This window comes from Pleurodeles waltl, chromosome 1_1 (genome assembly GCF_031143425.1).
Source record: "Pleurodeles waltl isolate 20211129_DDA chromosome 1_1, aPleWal1.hap1.20221129, whole genome shotgun sequence".
Classification (NCBI taxonomy): Eukaryota; Metazoa; Chordata; class Amphibia; order Caudata; family Salamandridae; genus Pleurodeles; species Pleurodeles waltl.
In genome coordinates this window covers 429077168-429103482 of record NC_090436.1, presented here as the reverse complement: position 1 = coordinate 429103482, position 26315 = coordinate 429077168, and the positions used below count along the sequence as shown (strand labels likewise).

The 26315-nt window shown below is 46.5% G+C and overlaps 1 protein-coding gene across 1 annotated transcript in view; it reads left to right on the top strand.

The window, feature by feature from the left end:
* Window positions 1-26315, top strand: part of TNPO1 (transportin 1) — a 1170250-nt gene that overhangs the window by 1046603 nt on the left and 97332 nt on the right. The window contains exons 20-21 of the mRNA XM_069224095.1: window positions 1046-1121; window positions 2018-2117. Coding sequence (XP_069080196.1) covers window positions 1046-1121; window positions 2018-2117 — 176 coding nt within the window. The remainder of the gene's footprint in view (window positions 1-1045; window positions 1122-2017; window positions 2118-26315) is intronic.

The window sequence follows — 26315 nt, the reverse complement described above, 5'->3', positions numbered from 1 at the left end:
AATTTCTGAACATTTTTTCCCTGTCTATCCTTTATCTGAAACAAATGTGAGTAAATAAGAGAACACCATTAATGCATACTTGCTGTTTACTTACATATTTGCTAGGTGCTAATCATTTTTGGTTTTACCATGGCATGAAAAATGCCTTTTTTGTCATGGACTCCGTAATCATGAGATTTTTATGGCCATGGGATGCTCCCATTTCTTTTCCTTTTAAGACACAGCTGTTAACAATACACTTGGGCAACACTTCTGATCTCCTTCCTCCTGTACTTCTTTTTTGATAAGCGTAAAAAATAAAGTGGAAGTCATAAGTTTTATTTACTATAGTGATAAATAATAGAATGGAATGGGTCAAGTAAAATGGTTCCTAATAGGAATTATTGAATAACAGACTTTTTGAAACTCCATGAAGATATTGAATATGTGCTCTATATTGGGTTCCTAAATATATCAGGGTTTGTCTGTAATTGAAGTTAGCATAAAGAATTACTTTTTATTCTCCAAGTCAGATTTTGTTTTTTATAAAATTCATTTTTGTCACCGTCTGTTTAATTTGGATGAAACTGTTCCTGCAGTCTTCTAAAGAGACAATGGTTGCTTAAAGAGGCATGTCTAGTGTTATCACTTTTGAAGTATGTATTTCCCAGAGGTAATATCCTTATTAGACCGAGTAGACGGCTGGCAGAAAATGAAACAAATGACATTGGCCATCAAAAAAAGTTAGCTTAATTAAAAGATAATTGCAGACCCTGTAAAGGAAGAAGATTCTAAATAGTGTTCTTGGTGTTCTCTTGTTGTTTTTCATTTAAAAATCCTTTCTGTATATACCCGCTCAAGAGTATATCTTGTATGTTGCTACCCCATTTAGGTGTAGTGATAACCACACTAGTGAATATCTTATGTTTATTATCATACACAGATTATGTTGGTTTCTGTTTCTGAGTTATTTGTTGTTTTTTCTTTATTTTTTCTCCTTCCCCCCTCATTTGCTCATGTCTTGGTTGGCGTTTGGTGGTGTATAACCGTGATTGCGTTACCTTAGCAATAACAGTTGGTCGTCTTGGTTACGTTTGTCCTCAAGAGGTGGCTCCCATGCTACAGCAGTTTATAAGACCCTGGTGTGTATTATTCAATCTTTATTTTAATTCATTTTTCTTCATGTCTTCTTTCTTTCTATCTCATCTTTTAGATATAATTTCAATGGGTTACAAAATCACAAACCCTTAATCATTGCCAACCATGTGACTAATCTTGTCCTAAGAGGTTTGCGTGTTTTTCAGTAGCTCTGTCATGTACATTTATTTTGTTTATGTTGTGGCTAACAACTGACTGATCCACGGGATAAGGTTGTCACATGCTTGCTGTAATAAAAAAATCTGACTGTATAACTGCATTTTAAAAACTCGACAAGAATACTGGATGCATCCCAATACACATTTGGAATAGAATGTAATGTACAAAATTAAACATTTAGACATATATATGTATACTATAAGTTATAATACGCATCCATTGAGCTCGTCTGTATAAAATATTGTTTACTTCTTGTACAAAAAAAAAATCACCATTCAGCCTTTATTTTCACATTAAAAGTGGTTTCTGATGTGTACTTTGTACATTGTATGTTGACAAGAAAACAAGCAAATTTGTAATCTTATTGAGTACAATATAGATCACAGAATATGTTTTAGGTCTCGAATAGAAGCCTTTCATAAAGATGTCAATCTGCCCTTTAAGGAGGAAGCAAGGTTTACTTTGTTCAGGTTTTCAATTAAAATAATACAAACCCATGTAATCCCATTTAATGTTTAATAATTTTAGGAAATAATGCGATTTGGAAGGCAGACATAATAGCTAGGTACAGAAGATGTAGCCAAATATTTCCCAACATTCACATTTGTAATACATTACTGTTGTACAGTTAACTTGCATATTCCATCAAATTTCATCAACCACTTTAAAAAATATAAAAAATTGGACAGTAATGTGATAACTTGGTTCTAAAATTTATTAGGTGCACTTCTCTGCGCAATATACGTGACAATGAAGAGAAGGACTCTGCATTCCGTGGCATTTGTACCATGATCACTGTTAACCCTGGTGGAGTAGTGCAGGTAAGATATTTTTAAAGCATGTCAAAATGTGTTTGCTGTTTGAAAGCTCCCCTCCTCCAATTCCACATAAAGAGTGTAAAACAAAACGCTAATTCCACTGTTAACATTACTTTTCAGTGCATAAGTCTTCCTGCAGATTAGTCCTTGTGACCAATCTTGAGGCTGGATCACGGAATTCTTACACAATTCAGTCTGAATTGCTGATAGTTAACCCTTTTGGGCCTCCAACAGGTTTTTTGATTTTTGAAGGAATAGGTCTTTGCTTTCTGTTCCCCATTGCAGCAGTCAGTATTTAGTCCTTGCTTCCTCTGTCACAGACAAATATCTATGATGTGCCCTCATTGTGAGAGCTCACATGTGTATACACAAAGCACGTTTATGCACCAAGCTTGTGTGACCTATGCTCTGCTATACCCGAACATCATCTATCACAAGTAAACACAAATTTGTCTGACCTTGCAAAGGGGAACTATCAATGTGACAATCAGATTAATGCTTCTCTCACAGGAGCAAAGCATAGATATCTCCTTGTGTAGTCATCACCACAGTAAACACAAACAGTTGTCCTCATCTCTTTGGGAACAGATAACACACAGAAAGAGAAACATGATTAAATCCTCTAAGTAGTACTCATATCATAGCCAAAGGATGTACATAACCTAGGCAAGGCTACCTTCCTTAGGGAGGATACAGGGTGCGGATAAAGGCCTTTCAGAATCCATATTGGTTAATGCACCGGGAACCTAAAACACACCCTTGACTGACTGTTGTTCTCCTAACTCCAGCAAATGGTCTGGGACTTTCTTGATGACCAATGTTTGCCTTAAGATTGATTGGTTCCCAGTTCTTGATTACTGTTTATATCTTTCTGTGGTACAGTGTCAGAAGCTCTTACTTTACCACAAAAGCCAAGAAGCTGATGATTCTCCATTGGCATTGTTGAACTCTGTGCTAGAACCCAAGTAAGTGGTACAGCTGATCCTCGCTTTCACCACTAATAACTCTCAACACTGCATAATGCCAGTAACGCCATAAGGTTTCTGATGGATACCCCACCCACCAGGTGAGCTGAACATTTTCATAGCAGTATTCCCGAGCACCGCTAGATGGCTTTGTCGCTCTGCACTGACCTCTTTCCGCCCTGGAAGTAAAGGAGCAGAGCTCCATATAAGAGAATCCCTGCAAGCCGATATAATTTCCTTTCTTTCCGTGCCTTTTAGCTAGTACTTGGAGCACCACACCCTTTTTGTTGGTGGACTGGTTCATTCTAAAATATTTTAAAGTGTGCTAGGAAACAACATTCACACTGAAGAATAAAGAGTTTGAATCATGCCTTGCCTCTCAGAATAAATTTTTGATGACTGAACCACACAAGGTGCCCCTTTGGTGTTTAGGTTCTGGGCACAAAGTCATATGAAGAATGTGCCCTCATGCATCCAAAGACTATCCAGGACTGTGAAGTGAAGCTGTTATTTACAGAACACCAAAAGATGTCACAGATCCTGTGGACATCCCGCTCCATGTCCATGGTGCGAACTATTTCCTACTCCCAGGGTCACTTTTACCACTGGTCCTCTTCATTGTCATCCAGTAAGTATAAAACTAAGAAGAACCATATGAAATTGAAGTAGGACTCCTCCTCATCCAGCCACTATCTGTCCAAAGAGAAGTCAGGAAGGCATCAAGATGCCACTTTCTCACTCTGAACCCAAACAGTGGAGTCTTTTCCACAACTAATCCTATTGTGCCCCATATTCCTTGAGCCGTTGGTGATGCCACGGCCAGTCAAGGCCTTTAAGGGGGTCATGCTGTTTATTTTTGGCTCTTGACCAGCCACCTCTGGTGCCCCTGTGGGCACTGTGGATCTGCAGGGTTTTCCAGTCCGGTTACCCGCTGGCTACCTGTCATCAGTGTTCTCTGTGCTTCTAGATCCCCCTGGTTCTGCATGACTCCGATGCAGAGTTCCATTGTGGGTCCGAGATTGGTGCAGGTCCTTTCTCCACTGACACCATTCCTTATGTTGCTGGAGGTTGAGCCTCTTCCATTACCGGTGTGAAACCTTGAGTTGAATCCCCTTTGATCCAGACTGATGTTGCGTCTTAACTCCTCTCCAGCACACCTGACAAAACTGTCTTCCATGAGACCCTCCTCAGAGGCTTCATCACCTTTTTGGGTTGGACTCTGATTACCATGGTAATGATGATGAGAATGATTTACGACCACACTGATGATGATAGCATCATGGATTTGCAGGAGGCCTGTGGGATGGATGCCACCCTTGACCCAGGGTTGGTTTCTCCCCTAGATCTTTAATGGAGAAGCATAATTTCCTACTTTGATTAGACCTGCAGCTGAGATCCTGGACCTACAGCTGCCTTCCATTAAAGTCAAAACAAATATACTTTCTAAGGTTTTTGCTCCAGGGGTGTAGCATGCTGGCTGTCTATATGGTGCACTAAAAAGAAGTGCACCGTGCAGGGAATCCAGTGGGTCCCCAATTGGTAACAGAGGCAAAAGTAGATAATACGCCTCTCTCTTTTGTAGTAGTGTGGGCGAGCAGTTAGGCTTATCAGAAGGTAGTGCAAAGCATTTGTTGTACTCGCAGTCAATAAATGAGGCAGGCATTCAAAGAATAAATCTGAGACCAGTTTAGAACAAGCATTTGCAATGCAACGGGTCTTGCATTTCTCCGAGTTAGAGCTATTAGCAGTTGTAAAATCCCAACTGGACTTTTCTTGCCTCTCTAAATGGAAAAAACTGAGTGTGATCACCCTACTAAAGTAGCGAGATAAATATAAATACAGTTGGTTTCAGGGGTTCACCTTCTGGACTTAGAGATGTAGGAGTCCAAAGTGCTACCAGCAGTTCATCGAGAACTCCCTGAATTTCAAAGGGAGGAGGGTGCTGGGGAGGTTGTAGCTGGACGTCCTACAGAGAAGGGGGACCACCTGGAAATAGGCTTCAAAGAGGGGGACTTGAGGACAAGTCCAAGAGCTCCCAAACAGGGGCTCAGGTCGCAAGGGGTCCTAGAGCAAGGGGGCACAGGTGCAGAGTTGATGAGGCAGCTGGGCTCTGTGCGCAAGGATGCCCCTTGCAGTTAGGGGCCAGCAGCTGTCGGGGCAAAATAAAGTCTGCAGGGCCACTCATAAAGTGGGTCTCAGATGTGCTGATGTTCCTTGACTGCTACTTGGTCCTGGTGCAGTGGGAATCCGGAATGGGCTCTCACTGTTGATACTTGGTGCATCACACTCAGTGGGGAGACAGTTCTGGAACTCCAGTTCTGGTCTTCTGCTGCGTCAGTCAGGGCCGGAGAACTGCGAGGCGGTGAACCGGACTCTGCTTTTGGTGCCTGCATACTACAGGGAAGTAGCTCCTCTACTCCAATGGGAAACTGGCGGCAGTTTGCGAGATGCTGGCAGGCTACCCGAGGCTTTAGTAGTTCTCCAGCTTTGTAGGACAAGTCAATGTCTGGATTGTCAAGGGGTGTGGGCAGGCAGGATTTCACGCCAAAAAGTCCACAGCCCTTCTGCTGTTCTTGACAGGCAGTGACTCTTCTTCATCCTTCTTCTCTTGAATCATCGAATCTGAGTTCTTGGGTTCAGGGGTGCCACCTAAATACTCAATTTAGGGGTGTTATGGGGAGAGCCAGGTAGCAGCCAATGGGTTGCCTACCTTTAGAGTTACTACACCCTGCCTATGACCACTTCCACTGGGTGGTGGGCATAACTCTGACCCTAAAATACCAATTCCATCCAAGCCAAGATGGAGGAATTTGATAAGTGGTATCCACATCAGCTGATCCACCTTAGGGGTGGGACTGGCATGATGTTGGCACACCTCATAATCTTAAAATATGTTCCCAACTGGCTTGCCGCCAAGAAGTGGGGTCAGGACAGGGGGTGGTCGTCTTCACCATCTGGAGAGACCTGGGTCACATAACAAAGGCGGCTGGTCCTTTGAAGCTTCCTGTCCTGAAATGTCCATCCTGTCTGGAAAAGCTTTTAACACTTTTGCATAAAAGCAGGCTTTGTTCCTAGCCTCCAAGAGTGCTCGCTTTCACTGCAGGAGACCAGAAATCTGTCTAGAGTGACTGGTTGAGACCAGTCAGTCAAAACACTATCAGTTGGGTAGGTTTTCAGGGGCACCGCTAAGCTGCCCTCTGGGTGCGTGCATTAATAAATCCATTAATGGATTCAGAGAGGGTTTATTAATAAAGAGATGTTTGATACCATATATCCCTATGTTCAGAGAAGCCATCATTTAGCTGGGGAACTCGTATTGACCAGTGTCCAGCACATGTACTTATAAAGGCTTCCTTGTCCACTTACTATGCATAAGAAATGACAAAGGGATAGCAGTGGCACATCTGCTCATGCAGATAAGGTCTCATGCACCCTGCCTTAGGGCTATAGGCCTTCTGTAGGGGTGAGTTAGAAATATCCCATGCAATGGTAGAGGGCCTGGCACAGGGGGATGTCATAGGTCGAGTTTTTACTTTTGTTTGCACCAAGCCACGCAAACTGCAATGGCAGCTCTGTGTGCATTTCGTGAGAGGTCCCTGAGTGTGACACAATTCGTGCTGTAGCCCTTAGGGGTCTTCTTTAGTACCTCAGGCTCTAGGTTCCAGGGTACCATTTTCCAGGGACTTAGAGAGTGCTAAAGCTTGTGCCAATTACTGAGAAACACTGTACAATTTAAGGAAAGAGACCTGGCACTGGGGACCTGGTTAGCAGAAACCCAGTGTGTTTTCAGTTGAAATTACATTTAATATCAGGCAAAAGTGGGGCTAACCATGTAGAGAGGCCTGTGGTCGGTTTGAACAATGACACAAGTATGGTATCCGCTTCTTCAGGGACCAGTCCACAGCAAAGGCTTCCCTCCTCATGGCAGTCCAACGCTGCTCTCTGGTGAGTAACCTCCTGCTAATAAAAGCAACAGGTTGGTCATGGCCATCATCATTGATTTGGGATAGGACTGCTCCTATCCCATGTTCAGAGGCATCTGTCTGCACTATGAACTGCTTTGTATAATCTGGAGCTTTTAGAATGGGTGCTGAGCACATTGCTTCCTTCAGGTTGTCAAACGCCTTTCGACAACTAACTGTCCAGTTTATTTTCTTTGGCATCTTCTTGGAGGAGGGGGGCCACAATGGTGCCATACCCCTTCACAAATCTCCTGTAATACCCAGTCAAACCAAGAAATGCCCAGACTCGAGTCTGGGTGGTTGGAACTTCCCAGTCCTGGATGGTCTGTATCTTGGGTTTTAGTGGTTCAACTTTGCCTACACCTACAAGGTGTCCCAGGTATACAGCTGTGCCCTGCCCTGTCTGGCACCTGCTTGCTGTGATAGTGAGGCCTGCATTCTTCAGAGCCTCAAGGACCTTGACAAGGTGGAGCAGGTGATCCTGCCAGGAGGCCCTAAAGACAGCAAAATCATCAAGATATGCTGCACTAAAGCCACAACCTTATTCACCAAACTTTGGAAGGTAGCAGGGGTATTTTTTAATCTAAAGGCATAACACTGAATTGATAATGCCCAGCTGGAGTCGAGAATGTTGATTTCTCTTTTGCTCCAGGGGTCAGACCTATCTGCCAGTACACTGATGTGAGATAAAAAGTACTGAGCGATTCGGCTACCCCTAACCTGTCAATTCATCAGCCCTAGGAATTGGGTGTGCATCTGTTTTGGTTACAGCATTGAGGCGCCTATTGTCCCCACAAAAACCTAATTTCTCCCTTTCCCTCCTGGGTGTGAGGCTTGGGGACTAAGACGACTGGGCTAGCCCAGGAACTCAGAGTGCCCAATGACTCCCAATTCCAGCATCTTGCTTACTTCAGCTTTGATGTTCTTTGACATGATCAGACTGCCTGTAGATTTTTCTTTTTACGTGTAGGCTGTTCCCAGTGTCCACATCATGGGTACACCTGGTAATCTGACCAGGGGTCAAAGAGAAGAGCTCAGCATACTGATGCAAAACTTGCCTACGGTCAGTCTGCTGTTGGTCAGTGAGGGTGTCTGAAAAGACTACTCTTTCAACTGATCCGTCTTAAGGGTTGTTGAAGAATGGATCAGGGAGAGGTTCACTCTCTACTTACTTTCCCTCATCAGTGATCACGAGTATGGTCATCTCAGCTCTTTCATGGTAGGGTTTAAGGTGATTGACATGGATGTCCCTCTTGGGATTCCTGCAAGAGCCGAAGTCCATCAGATAGGTGACTTCCCCTTTTCTTTCTAGGATAGGGTAGAGGTCGTTCCATTTGTCCTGGAGGGCATTAAGAGCCACAGGCTCCCTACCCACACCTTCTACCCTGGTTGGAACCAGTGCAGCCTTTTTGTCATACCGGAGTTTCTGGCGCTTTTGGCTGGCATCAAGGTTTTGGGGTGTTTTTTCCGTGTACTCAGTGATTCGAAACAAAGGCCAAACACATAGTCAACAATATCTTGCTTAGGTTTTCTGGGGGCCTCTACCATCCTTTCTTTACAAGACAAAATGGTCCCCTCACAGGATGCCCAAACAGAATTTCAAATGGGAAACACCCTACTCCCTTCTGTTGCACTTACCTGTAAGTGAAAAGTAGGCATGAAAGTCAGACATCCCATCTGTAGGAAGTTGACATATTATATCAAAATGAGATATAGTATGCACAGAGTCCAGGGGGTCCCCAGTGGCTTAACAAAGGCTAAAGTAGATAATACTAATGCTCTCCTTTGTGGTAGTGTGATCGAGCATTTAGGCTTATCAGAGGGTAGTGCAAAGCATTTGTTGTAAACACGCAAACAATAGAAGAAGCACACACTCAATGACTTAACTCCAGACCAATGGTTTTTATATAGCAAAAATATATTTTCTTAATTTATTTTTAGAACCATAAGATTCAAGTTGCAGGTAAATTTAAATAATTTGGTATTTCACACATGTATCAACAGTACTTTGTTTGAAATCGGTAAGTTATACAATTTTTGAATTATTTGAAATAATCTGTTTTAAAAATGAACACTGCAATTTTCAGAAACAGTTCCTGAGGAGAAGAAATGTTAGTTTGATATGCAGGTAAGTACAACACTTAGTTTCAGTCTCCGGGTTTTAGGAAGTCCACCTGTTGGGGTTCAAGTTAACCCCAAACACCCACAACTAGCAACACGGGGCATCTGGGTGCAGAGGTCAAAGTTGAGCAATTTCAACGTGGGCTCCTATGGAGACAGGGGGTACTCGGAATCAGGTCGGCCTGCAGGTAAGTACCTGCGACTCAGAGGGCAGACCAGGAGGGGATTAGAGGAGCACTGGAGGGGCCACAAGTAGGCACCAAACACACTCTCAGCGGCACAGGGGTGGCCAGGTGCAGGGTGCAAACAGGACGTTGGGTTTCCAATGCTGGTCTATGAGGGGCCCCACGGGTCACTCAGAGGCTGCAGGTGAGGTTCGGGGGTGAGGGGGGGGGAGGATTTCGGGCACACCACTGTTGGACAGGGAGGAAGGCCACCTACTGAACATTGCTGCACCGGAGGTCGGGTTCTCCAAGGCCTGGGAGCTGCGGGTGCAGTGTGTCTTTAAGCGTTAGAACTCTACGTCCAGATCTTTGTGGTTGGGGGTGGGTGTTCCTCAGGATTCCCTCTGCAGGCGTCGTCTTGGAGTGGAGGAGAGGTCAACCCCAGGGCGGGTACTTACTTGGAATCGCTTAGGGATCCTCTGGTTGGACCATCTGGACATGGGCCGTGAGCGTCAGGTGCACAGTGGTTAGGACTCACGCACTCGAAGTGAGTTGGGAGTCCTGGGTTGTTGATTTCTTCTTGGACAGGGCTGCTGTCCATAGGAGTTCTTTGTCCTTTCAGGTGCAGGGCAGTCCTCTTCAGCTTGGAAGAGGTTGCTGGTCCTTCTGGGTGCGTTGCTGTTCTTTTGCAGTTTCTTTGAAGCAGGAGACAGGTTGGTAGGGCTGAGGCCAAATCAATTGTTGTCTTCCTTATTCTCTGCTGGGGTTTCAGCTTAGCAGTCCTCCTTCTGGCTAGGTCGCCAGGAATCTGGTGAGCTGGGTTCAAGGAGGCCCTTAAATCCCAGATTTAGGGGCGTTTTAGAGGGCAGAGGGCAGCAGCCAATGGCTGCTGTCCCTGAGGGTGGCTACAGCCTCATAGTGCCCACTCCCTTTGGGGAGGGCGGAACAAACCTAATCCCATTGGTCCCTGTCCTCAAAACCAAGATGTAGGATTCTGTGGGGAGGGGGTCACCTCAGCTCTGGACACCTTAGGGGTGGGGGGGGGGGGGGGCAGCTCCACAAGCTGGAGTGCCCTGGGGCACTGTAATCCGAGGCTTGAGCCTTTGAGGCTCACCTCTAGGTATTACAGTTCCTGTAGGAGGGAGATGTGAAGCACCCCTACCCAGGACAGGCTTTGTTTCTGACCACAGAGTGCACAAAGGCACTCACCCCATGTGGTCAGAAACTTGTCTGAAAGTGGCAGGCTACCACAGACTGGTTAGTCCTACACTAGCAGTTTGGCTAACATTTAAGGGGCATCTCTTAAGATGCCCTCTGTGTGTTTTTGTCAATAAATCCCACACTGGCATCAGTGTGAGTTTATTGTGCTGAGAAGTTTGATACCAAACTTCCCAGTATTCAGTGAAGCCATTATGGAGCTGTTGAGTTCGTAATGACAAACTCCCAGACCATATACTCAGTATGGCTGGACTGCACTTACAATGTCTAAGAATGGACTTAGACACTGTAGGGGCATATTGCTCATGCAGCTATGACCTCACCTGTGGTATAGCACACCCTGCCTTAGGGCTATAAGGCCTGCTAGAGGGGTGACTTACCTCAGCCACAGGCAGTGGTTTGTGGGCATGGCACCCTGAGAGGGATGGCATGTCAACTTTGTATTTTTCTCCCCACCAGCACCCACAAGCTGCAAGTGCAGTGTATATGTGCTTAGTGAGGGGTTCCCCAGTGTGGCATAATACATGCTGCAGCCCTTGGAGACCTTCCTTGGCCACAGGGCCCTTGGTACCATGGGTAACTTCTGCAAGGGACTTAACTGTGTGCCATGGGCGTGCCAGTTGCAGAAACCAAGGTACAGATTTTGGGAGAGAACACTGGAGCAGGAGCCAAGTTAGCAGGGTCCCAGCACTCTTTCAATCAAAGTTAGCATCAACATAAGAAAAAAAGTGTGAGGGGGGGAGGTGGGGGGTGTAACCATGCCTATAGCAGCACTTTCCTACAGTCATCACATGTGATATAGTGCACTCCCTGTCTTAGGGCTGTAGGCCTTCAGTAGCAGCGACTTAAAAATATCCCATTCAGTGGTAGAGGGGCTGGAACACTGGGATGTGTGACAGGTTGGGTTTTTATTTTTGTCTGCATGAAGACACACAGCCTGCAATAGCAGCACTGTGTGCGTTCGGTGGGAGGTCCCTGAAGGTAGCACAATTCGTGGTGCAGCCCTTAGGGACTTCTTTAGTGCCCTAGGTACCAGGGGTGCCATTTACTAGGGATTTACTGACAGTGCTAAACTTGTGCCAATTGGAAGAAGCAACTGTACAATTTAGTGAAAGAGACCTGGCACTGGAGACCTGGTTGGCAGGAACCCAGTGCACTTAGTCAAAATCACATCAGATAACAGGCAAAAAGTGGAGGCTAACCATACCATAAAAGTGTGCTTTCCTACATCGGGCAGCCTCATCTGAGCTCTTACTTCCATTTAGTAAAGTTCTGACAAACACGTTTATGGGCATCTAGGTAAATCCTTTCCCTTGCCTACCATTAAATTGGGAGATGGCCAAGTACTACAGACTGGCACCAGGTGACCCTGATTTCTTTATGTAACACCTGACTCCTGAGAGTTTGGCAGTCCAACGTTCCACAAAGTGAATCCTGATTTGTTTCCCACAGCCCCTCCTAACAGGGAGTTGAAAAGGATTGAGGTGGTTGAGTAAACAAATGTTCTCTTCTGCCAGCTTGGTGTTGAGGTCAGTCATTGCGGTCTGCTTGTTTACGTCTTTACATGCATGCCTTCTGAGACATGCCCAGCGACATCTTGCCAGCAGTCACAGGGGCGTTTCAGACCTCTTTGGCTCAAACCAATTACATCAACCAGGATTCAGCAAATGATCCAATTATCATTGGGGGGGGTGGCCTGTGTACTACTTGATGCATGTTACATGTGGTGGTCATTTGTGCGATGCTCTGCCACCACACTGGCTTTTCTTGGGACGTGAAAGTGTCTTTAATTGTTGCTCCTTTTAATGGTTGCTGCATCTTTGGGGGGAAAAGGGTGATTCTGCCCTTGAGCATTTTAAAGGTTAGCCACAGTGCATTCCTTGGACCCTCCAATCCCTGCCCTACAGTTTCCTTAGCTGCTCCAACCATTTTGAGGCTACTACATTAGGGGTGGTGCATAGGCACCACCTAGCTGTTATCCCAATCATTTCATGGCCAAGTACAGGAATCAAGCAGACATTGTGCAGGTCATCATGGACACTGTTGCACTCAAGCCCCTTTTATATGCACTTAGCTGCATGCAACCACTTTGTGGAATAGTTGAACAGATAGTTTCTTCTAGGGTAGCAGTCCATCACATATGACAGATGGGTCCTCCAGATCATCCAGCAGGGCTGTACCCTTCTACATCTTCCCGACCCACCTGAACTTCCTCCAACTTTAGAGCAGCTTTCAGAGGAGCACCTATCCATTTTGGTGCAAGAGATGGAGGCTCTAGTGTGCAGCTGGGCTACCAAAAGGGTAATGGCCTTGGAAGTAGGGACGAGTTGTTTGACCCACTGTTTCTTGTTGCGAAAGCAGGTCAGAGGCCTTTGTCCTATTTTAAATCTTTGCCCTCTCAATGCCTTCCTACAAAAAGACAAATTGAAAGTGCTCACTGTGACCCAAATTATGTCTGCCCTAGTTCTTTGCAACCGGAACGTTGCCTTGGACCTCCAGGACGTGTACTTTTGTGTACCTGGTCTGCAGTCCCACTGATGTTTCTGCAGTTCAAGTTCGACCACAGGGATTTTCAGTTTACCGTGCTCCTGTTTCCTGTTTCTGCCACGCCTTTGGGTGTTCACAAAAGTGATGGCGGTGCACCTCAAGTTGGCTGGAGCATCGGCTTGCATCCCTTATAGCTACCACGCTGGCTTTTTAAATGTCAGGGCAAACAAATTCAGCTGGCGGTCGTGAAAGGCGATTGCATCCTGAGGTGTCACAGGACATCTTCTGACAATGGAGAGAGCCATGGCTGGATCTTTTTGCAGCCATTGAATGCTCAGTGTCTAAATGCCTATGCAGCAGAGTTGCCAAAAATGTTCTCTGAGAATATTCAAGCTAAACTCCCATGCAACTTTCCGCCTCTTATGCCCAGCGTTCTGAAGATCAGTGTCCACAGGGCCCAAGTCATGCTAGTGGCTCCAGATTTGGCCAGGAGAGTTTGATACCCAGAACTCAAAGGGATGAGCATCTGTCCTCCAATCGAGCTATCACTTTGGAAAGCGCTTTTATTGCAGCAGCAGGGCAATAGGGTTTGAAACCTGAACCAGTGAAATCAATGCAACCATGCATGGAGATTGAGCAGTGACAGGAGACTGCATTTAATCTACCTCCTCAGGTTGTGGATGTCATTCTTACAGCTAGGATTCCCGCTACAAAATCTGTTTGTGCAGGGCACTGAGACAAATTTGTGGCATGGTATAAAGTATGTGGCACAGATTCTACAAACTAAACTGTTGGATGTTTTGTTTGTTTTATCTTTAGCCAGCAGGGGCCTGTTGTATGCACCATGAAAGGTTATTTGTCAGCTCTTTCACTCTTTTTGCGCTAGCCGGATCAACCATCCTAGTTTAAATCACCTATTGTGATGTGGTTTATTAAAGGTTTTATACACGTTCCCTCCTACACTGTGATGCCACATTGGGTTCTTAATTTTGTCCTGGTAATCCTCGTGTACTCCCTTCAAGCCAACGTACAGCTCCTTGTTGCCTCTTGTAGCCTTCAAAACGATCTTCCTCATTGTGGTCAGTTCATATAATCCGTGAGTGAGCTCAAGCCCCTCTCGATGCAGCCATCCTACACCACATTTTTCCCCAGACAAACTGTTGTGGAGGACATATTTTTTGTCTAATGTTGTGACGCTTTTTCACATTGGGAAGTCCCTCAGCTTTCATTGCCCTGCCTCACCGCTCGAAAGAGGAGAATCTCCATCGACTGGACCCCAAAAGAGCCTAGAGCTTTTATATCTGATGCACCAGAGGCCATCAGTGGGTGATCAGCTTTTTGTGGGGATCTCTAGGGCAAAGATAGATAAGGAAAATTACTTTGTCAATGTGGATAGTCCTTTACATTAAGATCTGCTAAGGATTGGCCAAGAAGCAGCTTACTGAGGAACTAAGGGCCTAGGCCCTAGGGGCAAAGGCGGACACTACTGCATTGGTACACAAATCTTGACATTTGTGAGGTCAGTGGGAGCGTCACTGCACATGTACAAGAAGTACTACGCCCTTGATAGCCATGTAGTATAGGGAGGGCATTTGACCTGTTTGGCCCTGCAGCGATTGTTTTGATCCGAGCCTGCTCCACAGACCCACTGCGTTGGGAAGTACCCGTTGGCATCCATTCTAAAGGTGAGGAATCTGTAGTTAAAAGTATCCATACTAAGAACAAGTTACTTACCTTCGGTAATGCTTTTCCTGGTGGATACTCAGTCAAACCACAAATTCCTCACCACACTGCCTCATCCCTCCTCTGTGGAATGGATCTGTTCCTTTTAAACATGTTCCACGTTTAAGATCTGCAGACTAGAACAGTTAATTGACTTTGTGCTCAGTGTCCAAGGGCATGAACATGGTCAAGAAAAAAGCTGACATCCGCACGCTTATATGGGGCTCCAGCTGTTACTTCCAGGATGGGACGCAGTCAACCAAAGCCACACAACACCACTTACTAGCACTGAAGGGTTACGCTGAAAATTCTTCCTCTAGTCTGGCGCCTGGGGATATCTCCAAAGTATCCACCAGGAAAAGTGTTACTGAAGGTAGGTAACTTGTTCATCTGATAAAGACAACTAGCTGCAGATTCCTTTTCGTAGAATTCTCCACCAGGCGTCAGACTGGATCTGAAAACTTTTCTTCAGCAGTACTTCTGCATGTTGGCAGAGGGCGTCGAGCGACTCAGCAGCGACGTCGTCCCCGGACATGACATATGTGAAGTCCAGATATTTTCTCTTCTGACGCGCTGACGTCAGTTTCTTCTTTTCCATGCACCAACGCTGATCCGGTGTATCATAGTACTTCAGGCCCTTTTCTACCCAACATCGGGTATTGTGTTTAAAAATATATTTCTCTACCAGTAAATAGTGTATATGCCTTCTGGGTTTAAGCCCTGTGGATCCTGTTACCAGCAGATGTCGGACAAGGATACCCATTCCGTCTGTTTATGGTGTCTGGGGTCTCATCAAGACGCCGACGACTGCAACGCCTGCCATCTTCTGAAGCCAAAGTCTTTAAGGGAGTGTCGTATGAAGCTCTTTGCAGCACGGGTGGACAGGTCCACTTAGCGCTGACGTCGCAGTCCGTCTTTGCGGTTCCAGGAGTGCTCCAGGAGTCGTTCTCAGATGGTTCAGTTAACCTCAGTTGCAAGTCTCCAGGTAGGTCTTCCCAGGCGCCTGCACGCTCTTCGGCATCTCCACATTCTCCTCCAGTGGAGTCTGCGCCCGTGTGGACCCCATCCCTTCCGCCGTTTCCCGGCACTGGGGCAACTATGGACCAAATGCGATGTTGTTATACATCCCTTCATTCTATTTTTGGTCCTTCCCCTCCCTCTGGAGTGCCTTCGGGCCCAATGGAGTTGGTGAGTGTTTTGGCAGGGTTTTCGCCGGCGGTTTCCACCTCGGTGCCTGCACACACTCTCGAATCCTACTCTGGAGTCAGATCGGCATCGCCGCATGGCCTCGTATGACCTCCGTTGCCTTCGCCTGATCCTCTGGTCCCGACACCCCACACAGTGCTGTTGTACCTCCAATTGACACGCCTATATTGATATCTCCAGAGTCGGACGATGCCGCTTCCGAGGAAGCTTCCCCTACTCCATGTCGGTCAACACAGACACCGGGATCAGCGCCGGGGACTTTACATGGGGATTCTGTGCTGGGCCCACCTTCTGACCCCTTTGCATTTCCTCATGCTCCCCTTCTGGGGCCAATTCCCGGTTCATCCTCAGATTGGGTGCTTGATTTTGGGACATGCTAGTGGTCTAGACTCCTCCCCAGCATCTAGTCTGCTCTTGCCCCTGGCTTGGCAACGGAAGCCAGCACTGATTTGATGTTTTGAGGCGGGTGTCTTATGTTTTGGACTTGCATCTTCCTACGGTGCAATTGTCTACTGATCCCCTATTGTCTTTTAACCCGGATCACTCTGACATCAAACCAGTTCCTCCTTTTTACTAGGCTCTCTACGACATCCTTCTAGGTGTCTGGACTCAGCCTGTCTCTGGTCCTTCGGTGGATAGTTCTGTTCCACACATCCTACACATCGGGGTTTGTTACTCAAACTGCTTTGGGTGTTCCTGCTCTGAAACAGGTTCCACCTACTCCGCTGCACAGGGACTCAGCAGCTGGATGCTGCTGGCAGGCATATTTTTGTGTCTTCTAGTGCACACTATATGTGAGTTGGCCCATGCTCTTTGGGACTCTGTGGAACGTTTACTCCCATTGCTTTCTGATGATGATCGTCCTGTTCTGATGTCTTTTATCAAACATGGTCAACAGGCTGCTCGACTTGCAGTTTGCTACGGTATGGATTCTACAGATTCCACTGGATAGATCATGGCTGCTTCTGTTGCTAGGGGTTGGTTAGCAGCTTCCGATTTCTCATCTCCTGTGAGAGATGCTCGCCTGGATATGCCATTTGATGGCAAGTGGCTTTTTGGGGCTCATGCAGATTCTGCCTTGCGCTGTTTCCGTGATTCCCATGGTAGGGACTAGTGTCCTTCCTCTTCCACATGTCCTCGTCTGTTGTGACTTTCTGGAAACTGTCTAATTCCTCTCAAGTGTGAGCATTCTCACCCCTTCTCTACTGTGCTGGCGTTTGTTCGTTTCATTGAGTCGTTTCGGACTCATATTTTGGCTGCGCTTCTGTCATCCATGTTGGATCTTTTTGCACTTCCTTTCTTTTCTGCTGCTCCTTTCAGCGGAGCAGTGGTTCCGTAGCATATCTTGTGCCTCAGCTAGTGCAGTCTCTTTTGTTCATGGCGTTGTATCCACAGCCATAACAGCAAGGTCCTCCATGGTTTCTTGGTGAGTTTCAACTCTCCCTTTTGTTTCCCTTAGGTGAGTCTTAGCCATGATTTGTGTGTTTCTACTTTTGAGATGTGCACAGTGCCCTTTTCTCGTTTGGCCCGATTCCTGGCGGAACATCCATCTTGACTTGGTCTTTTTCTACCACGGTTCATGGATTTCTTTCTGTTGGGCGTACCTGCCCCATTGCCTCTCCTTTAATTTACCAAGGGCATTTAACCCTTCATCTCTGTTGGTAAGAGATTGGGTTGGACATTCGCTCTTTGAGCTTTTGGTAGTGGATGCTGTTATACCCATTTCTTTTGTTTTATTCCCCACGCGGACATATATTGTTGTTCTCCTTCTGGAGCCCATTCTTGCATACTTTTGGTATGTTCTTTAACCCTGGATCCCTTCCTGGGAAGGTTTCTTTTCCATATTCTGTTTTCTGTTTTTCCTCTGCTACGGGCTCGTATTGTGCTTGTTACAGGTTCCACTCCCTGTCTTTTGGTATCAGAGCGCTATGGCTCGGCGGCAAGGTCTTCTGCCTCTGGTGGTACGGGCACCCCCGGACAGGGATTCCCTTCCCGCCACTGCAGTCGGGGGCTGCAGGGATTAGGATGTTAACCGTTGCTCAAGTTTCTTCCCGGTTCATTTCACTTTGGCTCACTGATTGCGCTTTCTGCCTTACGAGGCACTGGCTCCCAGTCTCATCCAGGAGCTGTAGCTCATAGGACAAGTTTTGTGCCTTTGGTGTCATAAACACCTATACATCAAGGGTTCATATCCCTCCTATGGCGTCAAGGTACCATTAGGTTACCTTTACGAGGGGAAAAAAAATCTCTAGCCTTTTGATTTTCTGCTGTCGTACTGTACTGATACTGTACTCTTCTCTATAAGGTTTTTTTCCTCTGTCCTCATCCTAGGCTGGGCCCTCTCCGTGCTATTGTTCACGGGTTCTTGCTTTCTTTTCCACAGGATGTTGTGGGTTCTTTTCTCCTGCTCCCTCTTTTTGAGGCAGTGCAGTTCCTCTTTTTCGCCTTCACGTGGTATCCTTTATTCTTGGATTTCATTCCTGGCGACACTTTCTCCTTTAAACCTCACCCCTCTCACCACACTTCACTCTGTGGGGGATGGCGGCCCTTCGACTACTGTCTTCCGCGAAGTTTACGACTTGCTTGGTGCCCTATTAGTCCCTCCCCTTTATGGTTCATAGAGGGTGGTGTCATACCTTTTGCATCTTGTTGTCCGTATTCCTTCCATTGTTTGGTATTTTGCGGACCACAAGGGTTGGTCCCCTTCTGGGCATCCTTCTGGAGTTTCTTCCCTAGTGGTTTTGACTATTTGGTCATTATTTCTTGCCTTGCTCCTGTTAGATTTCTCCACCACCCTTAGTCCTTCTGTCTCCGGTATGTTTTTTTAAAAAAATTTTAACTGCTGGTGTTCTTGACACCTTGCATGTTTTCTCTTTTTTTTTCTTGGCATGCTCTGTGGTTGTCTTTCAATATCTTTTTCCGTCCTTCGGGAGCTGTTCACAAACCCTCACTCTTTTTGACCTTTTATCCCTTCACGGGTCTATAATGCCATTTCTTCCGCCCTTCATATTCCTTGCGGGTGGCATAAATTGGTGTCTTTGTAATATTAAGGAGCTCTAGCTTGGTGGCTAGATCTACTGTTTGGGTGTAGCAGGCTATCCCTCTCAAGGGGTTCGCATCTTGCCACGCTCTTCCATTTAGTAGGCTCCTTCTGTTGTACTCTGTGCTTCCTTCTGCAGAGTTCTTTGCCTTGATTATTCTGCCTCCAGTTTCCCTGTCAGCTGGTTTTCTGGCCTCCATTTTAGCTCTGAGTTTATACTGGAACATCTGCTCCTTTTACCTTGTAGTTCCGATTCTCCTTCAGTGCTCTGTCTCTCTTTCCTCTTCTCTCATTACCCTGCTTGGTGTATGTGTGTACACTTTGCACTTGCGTAAGACCTTCATGGTATTTCCCAATTTCTTGTCCCTTTTTGGCCAGGTGCTGTTTCTCTGCTCCAGTTGAGGTTTTTCCTTACCAGCCATACCTCTGCTTTTCCCCAGAGGAATTGCAGTTCACTTGTCTAGTATAAGTCATTTCTGTTTCTCTCTCGCCAGTCTATCTCGAGCCTGGTTCTTCCTCTGTGTTACTGTGTTGTTCTTAAGAGACTGGTGTGGTCTGTTTGCGTCTCTCCGCCATGATTCTAATGCTCTATTTTGTGGTAGTGTGGTCGAGTAGTAGGCTTATCAGAGGGTAGTGTTAAGCATTCACACACACAGGCAATAAATGAGGAACACTCACTCAAAGACTTAACTCCAGGCCAATAGTTTTTATATGGAAAAATATATATTTTTAATTTATTTTTAGAACCGCAAGTTCAAGATTTGAAGTAAATACATAAAATGCAAGGTTCTCCACATAGGTAAGTTATGAACTTTGAATTAGAGCAGTAACATACACAGTTTTAGTTAAAATGGCAACAAGCTATTTTAAAAGTGGACACAGTGCAAAAATCAACAGTTCCTGTGGGAGGTAAGTAATGGTTAGTTTGTTAGGTAAGTAAGACACTTACAAGTCTAAGTTCCTGGGCATAGGCAGGCCATCGTTGGGGGATCAAGGCAGTCCCAAAGTTAACACATAAGCAGCTCAGAGCTGGTCAGGTGCAGAGGTCAAAGAGGTGCCCAAAACACATAGGCTCCTATCAAGAACATGGGTGCTCCGGTTCCAGTATGCCAGCAGGTAAGTACCTGCGTCTTCAGAGGGCACACCAGGGGGTTTTGTAGAGCACTGTGGGGGACACAAGTAGGCACCCAACACACCCTCAGTGGCACAGGGGCGGCCGGGTGCAGTGTGCAAAGTAGGTGTTGGGTTTTGTATAAGATTCAATGGAGGGACCCACGGGTCACTCTAGCGGTGCAGGCAGAGCACAGGGGGGCTTCTCGGGCCAGCCACTGACTGAGCTAGGCAGAGGGTCTGCTGGTGGTCACTCCTGCACTGAGGTACGGTTCCTTCTGGTCATGGGGGCTGCGGGTGCAGTGCTTGGTCCAGGCATCAGGTTCCTTGTTACAGGCAGTCGCGGTCAGAGGGAGCCTCTGGATTCTCTCTGTATGCGTCGCTGTGGGGGTCCAGGGATAGTTGTCTCGGGCTACTCACAAGGTCGCAGTCACCTGGGAGTCCTCCCTGTGGTGTTGGTTCTCTGGAGCTCAAGCCAGGGGCGTCGGGTGCAGAAGGTGAAGTCTTACGCTTCCGGCGGGAAGAGTACAGTCTTTAGAAGTTGAAAGAAAGTTGCAAAAGTTGTTTGTTGTTGAGCAGAGCCGCTGCTCATGGGAGTTTCTTGGTCCTTTGGTTCAGGGAAGTCCTCTGAGGCTTCAGAGGTCGCTGGTCCCTGTTGTATGAGTCGCTGTTGCAGTTTTCTTCGAGTCAGGAGACAGGCCAAAGCAGTTGTCGTCTCTGTTGTCTCTGCAGGATTTTCAGGTCAGCAGTCCTCCTTGTTTCAGGTTGCAGGAATCTGATTTCCTGGGTTCTGGGGTGCCCCTACATACTAAATTTAGGGGTGTGTTTAGGTCTTGGGGGCAGTAGCCAATGGCTACTGTCCTGGAGGGTGACTACACCCTCTTTATGCCTCCTCCCTGAGGGGGGGGGAGGCGGGGGGCACATCCCTAATCCTATTGGTGGAATACTCCAATCTCAAGATGGAGGATTTCTGAAGGCAGGGGTCACCTCAGCTCAGGACACCTTAGGGGCTGGCCTGACTAGTGGGTGACTCCTCCTTGATTTTCTCATTATCTCCTCCAACCTTGCTGCCAAAAGTGGGGGCAGTGGCTGGAGGGGCGGGCATCTCCACTAGTTGGGATGCCCTGGGGTGCTGTAAAAAAAAGGGGTGAGCCTTTGAGGCTCACCGCCAGGTGTTACACTTCCTGCAGGGCGAGGTGAGAAGCACCTCCATCCAGTACAGGCTTTGTTCCTGGCCACAGAGTGACAAAGGCACTTTCCCCATGTGGCTAGAAACTCGCCTGGTTGTGGCAGGCTGGCAGAAACTGGTCAGCCTAGCACTAGGAGTCGGACTGGTATTCAGGGGGCATCTCTAAGGTGCCCTCTGGGTGCATTTTACAATAAATCCCACACTGGCATCAGTGTGCTGAGAAGCTTGATACCAAACTTCCCAGTTTTCAGTGTAGCCATTATGGATCTGTGGAGTTCGTGTTTGACAGACTCCCAGACCATATACTCTTTATGGCTACCCTGCACTTACAATGTCTAAGGTTTTGCTTAGACACTGTAGAGGCATAGTGCTCATGCACATATGTCCTCACCTGTGGATAGTGCACCCTGCCTTAGGGCTGTAAGGCCTGCTAGAGGGGTGACTTACCTATGCCACAGGCAGTGTGAGGTTGGCATGGCACTCTGAGGGGAGTGCCATGTCGACTTAGTCATTTTCTCCCCACCAGCACACTCAAGCTGTGAAGAGCAGTTTGCATGTGCTGAGTGAGGGGTCCCTAGGGTGGGATAAGACATGCTGCAGCCCTTGGAGACCTTCCCTGGCATCAGGGCCCTTGGTACCAGGGGTACCAGTTACAAGGGACTTACCTGAGTGCCAGGGCTGTGCCAATTGTGGAAGCAAAGGTACAGTCTAGGGAAAGAACACTGGTGCTGGTGCCTGGTTAGCAGGGCCCCAGCACACTTTCAATCATAACTGGCATCAGCAAAAGGCAAAAAGTCAGGGGGTAACCATGCCAAGGAGGCATTTATTTACAGCGGCTAGTTGTCTTTATCAGATGAACAAGTTACTTACCTTCGGTAATGCCTAATCTGGTAGAGACAGACTAGCTGCAGATTCCTTATCTTAGAATTCTCTCCCAGGCATCAGACTGGATCTAGAAACATTTCTTAACCAGTACCTCTGCGCGTTGGTAGAGGGCTTCGAGCGACACCGCAGCAATGTTGTCCCCGGACAGTAGAGTCCATATATTCTCTCTTCCGATGCGCTGACGTCAGTTGTTTTGGTGACTTGAAGCTGCATACCAAAGCGGAGCCCCAGAGAAATTGTCAGTGGAATAGTGAAAAAGTGTATATGCCAACCAGAAGAAAAAGAGATGTCTTGAGACATAGCAGAACACCCCAAACCACTGTAAGCGAGACTGAAGAGTACACAGTTCGCAAGCGGGAGGATGGGTGGGTTGATAAGGAATCTGCTGCTAGCCTGTGTCTGTACCAGATGCTGTACCACTGGACGACAAAACAGAGCTTTTTCCCCCAACAGCAAAATCAGTGGCAGTCTTTAACATCCCTTTGGTGGGAGCAGTGATCATGAGGCCAAATGCCTTGACCAAACTAACTTCAGCTTAAAGCAGAGGTCCTTCAAGGGTTTTACTCGTTGTGTGGCACTGCAGAGTTAAATCTGTTTACATCCAAGCAGTACAAGAAGTGAGTCGCCGTCTGGGCTGCAAGCTGTCCTCTGGTGAGTTATCTAGGGAAAGCACTGAGTCTCGATTGAAAATTCTGTCTTAAAAATGTATTTAATTTGTTCTGTTAAGAAATTAGTGAAACAAATGTAAATATGCATTGGAGATTATCTGAAGCCCATGTTACACAGTTCCTATGAATCAAGTAGGACTATGTATGTGGTCAACATAAAAACCAGTGTATAGGGACTTAGTGTGCCTATGTCATCAGGGAATGTTGACAGTGTTCCTAGCTAGCTCACAATGCCCTATCTGAACCTCTAAATACACCAGGGTACCAGGTGCATTTTCAACCTCAAATAGGACTACTCATATTCCAAAGGAAATCATGGAAACAGATTTACCCTTTTGTTGTTACACTGCATACCCAAGATGAGACACAGGAAAAAATGCAGAAATGTCTTAGAAAATGTATTGCAACAATCTTATTCTTACATTAAAAAAACCAAGCATAGCAACCAGCATTACGAAAATAGTGAAAAAGATAAACAGTTCAACCATAGAAATGCTATTATGTTGTACACTCCTATCTGTTACTACCTACACTATCAAGAGAATAAGATGGACCAGGAAGCTGGTCGGGTGTAGTGCAGGCTATTGGTACTGTGCAGGGTAGAGGTCAGAGTCAGCATCAGTGTCGGCAAGAGTGCATCTTGATCACTGTGCTCCACGTTCCAGTATAATCCTAGCGGAAGTGCTCCTCCGCCCAATGTGGCGCAGAGGTAGTTTTTATAATACTAGCAGCATTTATGTTGCACTGTGTCAGAGGTCCAGGGCCAATGCGATGATATGTCTGCAAATGAAGAACTGTATCCACCGATAATCTTAAGTCTTGGGGCATCGTGTTCAGTTTGCTTAGCTGTGGACGGAGTATACAGACTGGATGCCAGCAAAGTTTACAAGAAACAAGCTGCATGTACAGTTATTTCTCAGTACATTATCATATGAGTGAAAAACCATGTAAAAATGCACCATCAGAAAAGAAAGACTACATTAGAATATGCAGTTTAACATGGAGGCACTAAGCGGGCCCTATTGTGCTTTACCACACCCACAAATATGGCCGTCAAACTCCTCCAGCTATGTCTAGCATCTGTGTCTAAAGTAAATCTTTGAAGCCAGCATGGGAGGATCTTTTAACAAAACTTTCTCTGTCTGAAAGTATGAAGGTTGGAAGTAGACAAACAATCTTGATATAAAACAACATTTTCAGCACACCTATGTTTATTCAGATATGAAATATTCTATTGTAGGATGCTTTGAGCATAAACGTTTCCGATTATAAATAACATCATTAGACCGGTAATACATTTACAGTGATGGCATCTAAATTTTTGCCAAAACTCAAGAAAAACATTATTATTCATTAGGGCAAGTAAGTAAAGCCAAAGCTAGTCTTACTAGCTTTTTATAGACATGTAGCGCAAAGAAGGGCTTGTGTCCAAACCCAGGAATAGTACTGTCTCTAAAATCTACAAGAAACCCAGAAGATGCATCTGAAATGCGCTCACTCATAAGTATGGCTAGTAATATTCAATATATCAAGCCATATTCTAGTGTAGGTGCAGCATTTTGTGATTTAACCAAAACAGGAAAATGAGTGGAGTGATAAACGTGAAGATGCCTTCAGAAAGATTAAAGAAATATCATCTTCCACTTTAGTAGCTTTTTTTGATTCGACATTTTGCACTGAGCTAATTATGGATGATAGCTTGGAGGACTTGAGGCAATACTGCTGCAACATAAACCAGGAAGAGAAAAACCCAGAGGGGCACTTTCTAATGCTAGCCAAATTTAACTGATGTTAAAAAGAAATGCATTCAGCATGAGAAGGAAAGCTTAACAGTGGTATGGACATTAGCTAAACCAGTGATTCCCAACCTTTTGACTTCTTTGGACCAGTTTATCAATACTGGAACCTGGGGACCTCCACTGAAATATTACTGAAATCCAGGGACCTGCCACAGAGTCATTTCTGAAAGCAGGGGACCTAATCTGTTAATATTATTCCATTTTCTCAGCAGTCATGGACACCCAGGGGTCCCCGGACCACAGGCTGGGAACCACTGAGCTAAACGGACATCCGATTTACAATATGTTGACTGGATGGCAATGCTTGGATTTGCACAAAATGTTGTTGTCATTAGTGGTATGGGAATGTCGGCACTATCACAATATCTTATAGAGACTTCTAGTTGCAAATTCCTTACCTTAGAATTTCCCCCAGGCGTTCTACTGGATCCGGAGATTTTTCTTTAAGCAATACCCTTGCGCGTCAGTAGGTGGTGTCGGTCGACTCCGTGGGCGACGTTGGCATCGTAGTCGCTGTGATGACATCAGGAGTAATACATAGACGCCACCTCAGCATAGTGATGTCAGTTATTTTCTTCCACGCGCTGATCCAGAGACAGCTACTCTGGTCTTTTTTTGACAGATTTCGACCATTTTGTTGCGTTTTGTAGTGTTTTTGGTGCGTTGAGTATGTCCCGAAGACCGGGACTGTCACTGCATGATGTCGGTGACGGATCCGCATCAGGTTTTTGTGTGGTGCCTGGAGCACGACCACGACCCGAAGTTGTGTTCCGAGTGCCAGGCCATGCACTTGAAGGCCTTGGCGCTCGACTCTGGGTAGGTCCCGGTCTTGCTCGAGAAGGTGGTCTCCAGTTCGTTCGCGGAGCCACCACCACTCGTCATCCTCCAAATGTTAAGGTACAGGTAAGCAAAAGTCGTCGAAGCAGTCTCCTCGCACTTCGACTTCGCCCCGTTGCTCGGCTGACACGACGCGGGAGGAGTGTTGACCCTCAAGGCCTCCGTCCTCGGAGCCTACTTCTGGGTCCGTTCCGCTCTTACCCGAGTTTCCGGGAGCCGGAGCGACACCTGCCAAATTAAGAGTTCTATGAGGCCATGCGCCTCATTTTTGGGCGGACTGACCCCGATATGGTGCCTTCGGGCCCAAGTGATTCGGTTGAGGGGCCTTCGGGTTCCGCACCATCGGTTTCGGCTCCGGCCACCAAGGTCCCCTCTGGATCTGCTCACGGATACGCACTGGTCGCACCACTGAGACCTTCCCTGATTATTGATGTCGACCGACCTTTATCCCGGCGTCGGCCGCCGCCTCTGTCTTTGATGGGGCCTACTCACCTCAGGTCGGATTTGGACCCTTTTTTTTTACTATGGGTACAATTTCAGGGAAGGGTTGGAGGGGTCCCTGGATCCTTATGAATACCAGGATATGACCCATCTTTGGACTGGGCACAGTAATTGGGAAAGGCGAGTGGACTGGACACTTCTCTAGCATGCTGTTTCCTCCTACTGTTGCTACAGCGGAGGGAGGCACTTATACTATGGTGTTCAGCAGCGCTGCTGAGGTCCTTGGCCTTGAGCTACCTACTGTAGAGGTGAGGTCCAACCTCCTGACAGAGGTGCTTCAACCAGGAGCTTCCACATCTGAGCCCCTTTTACCTTTCAATGAAGCCC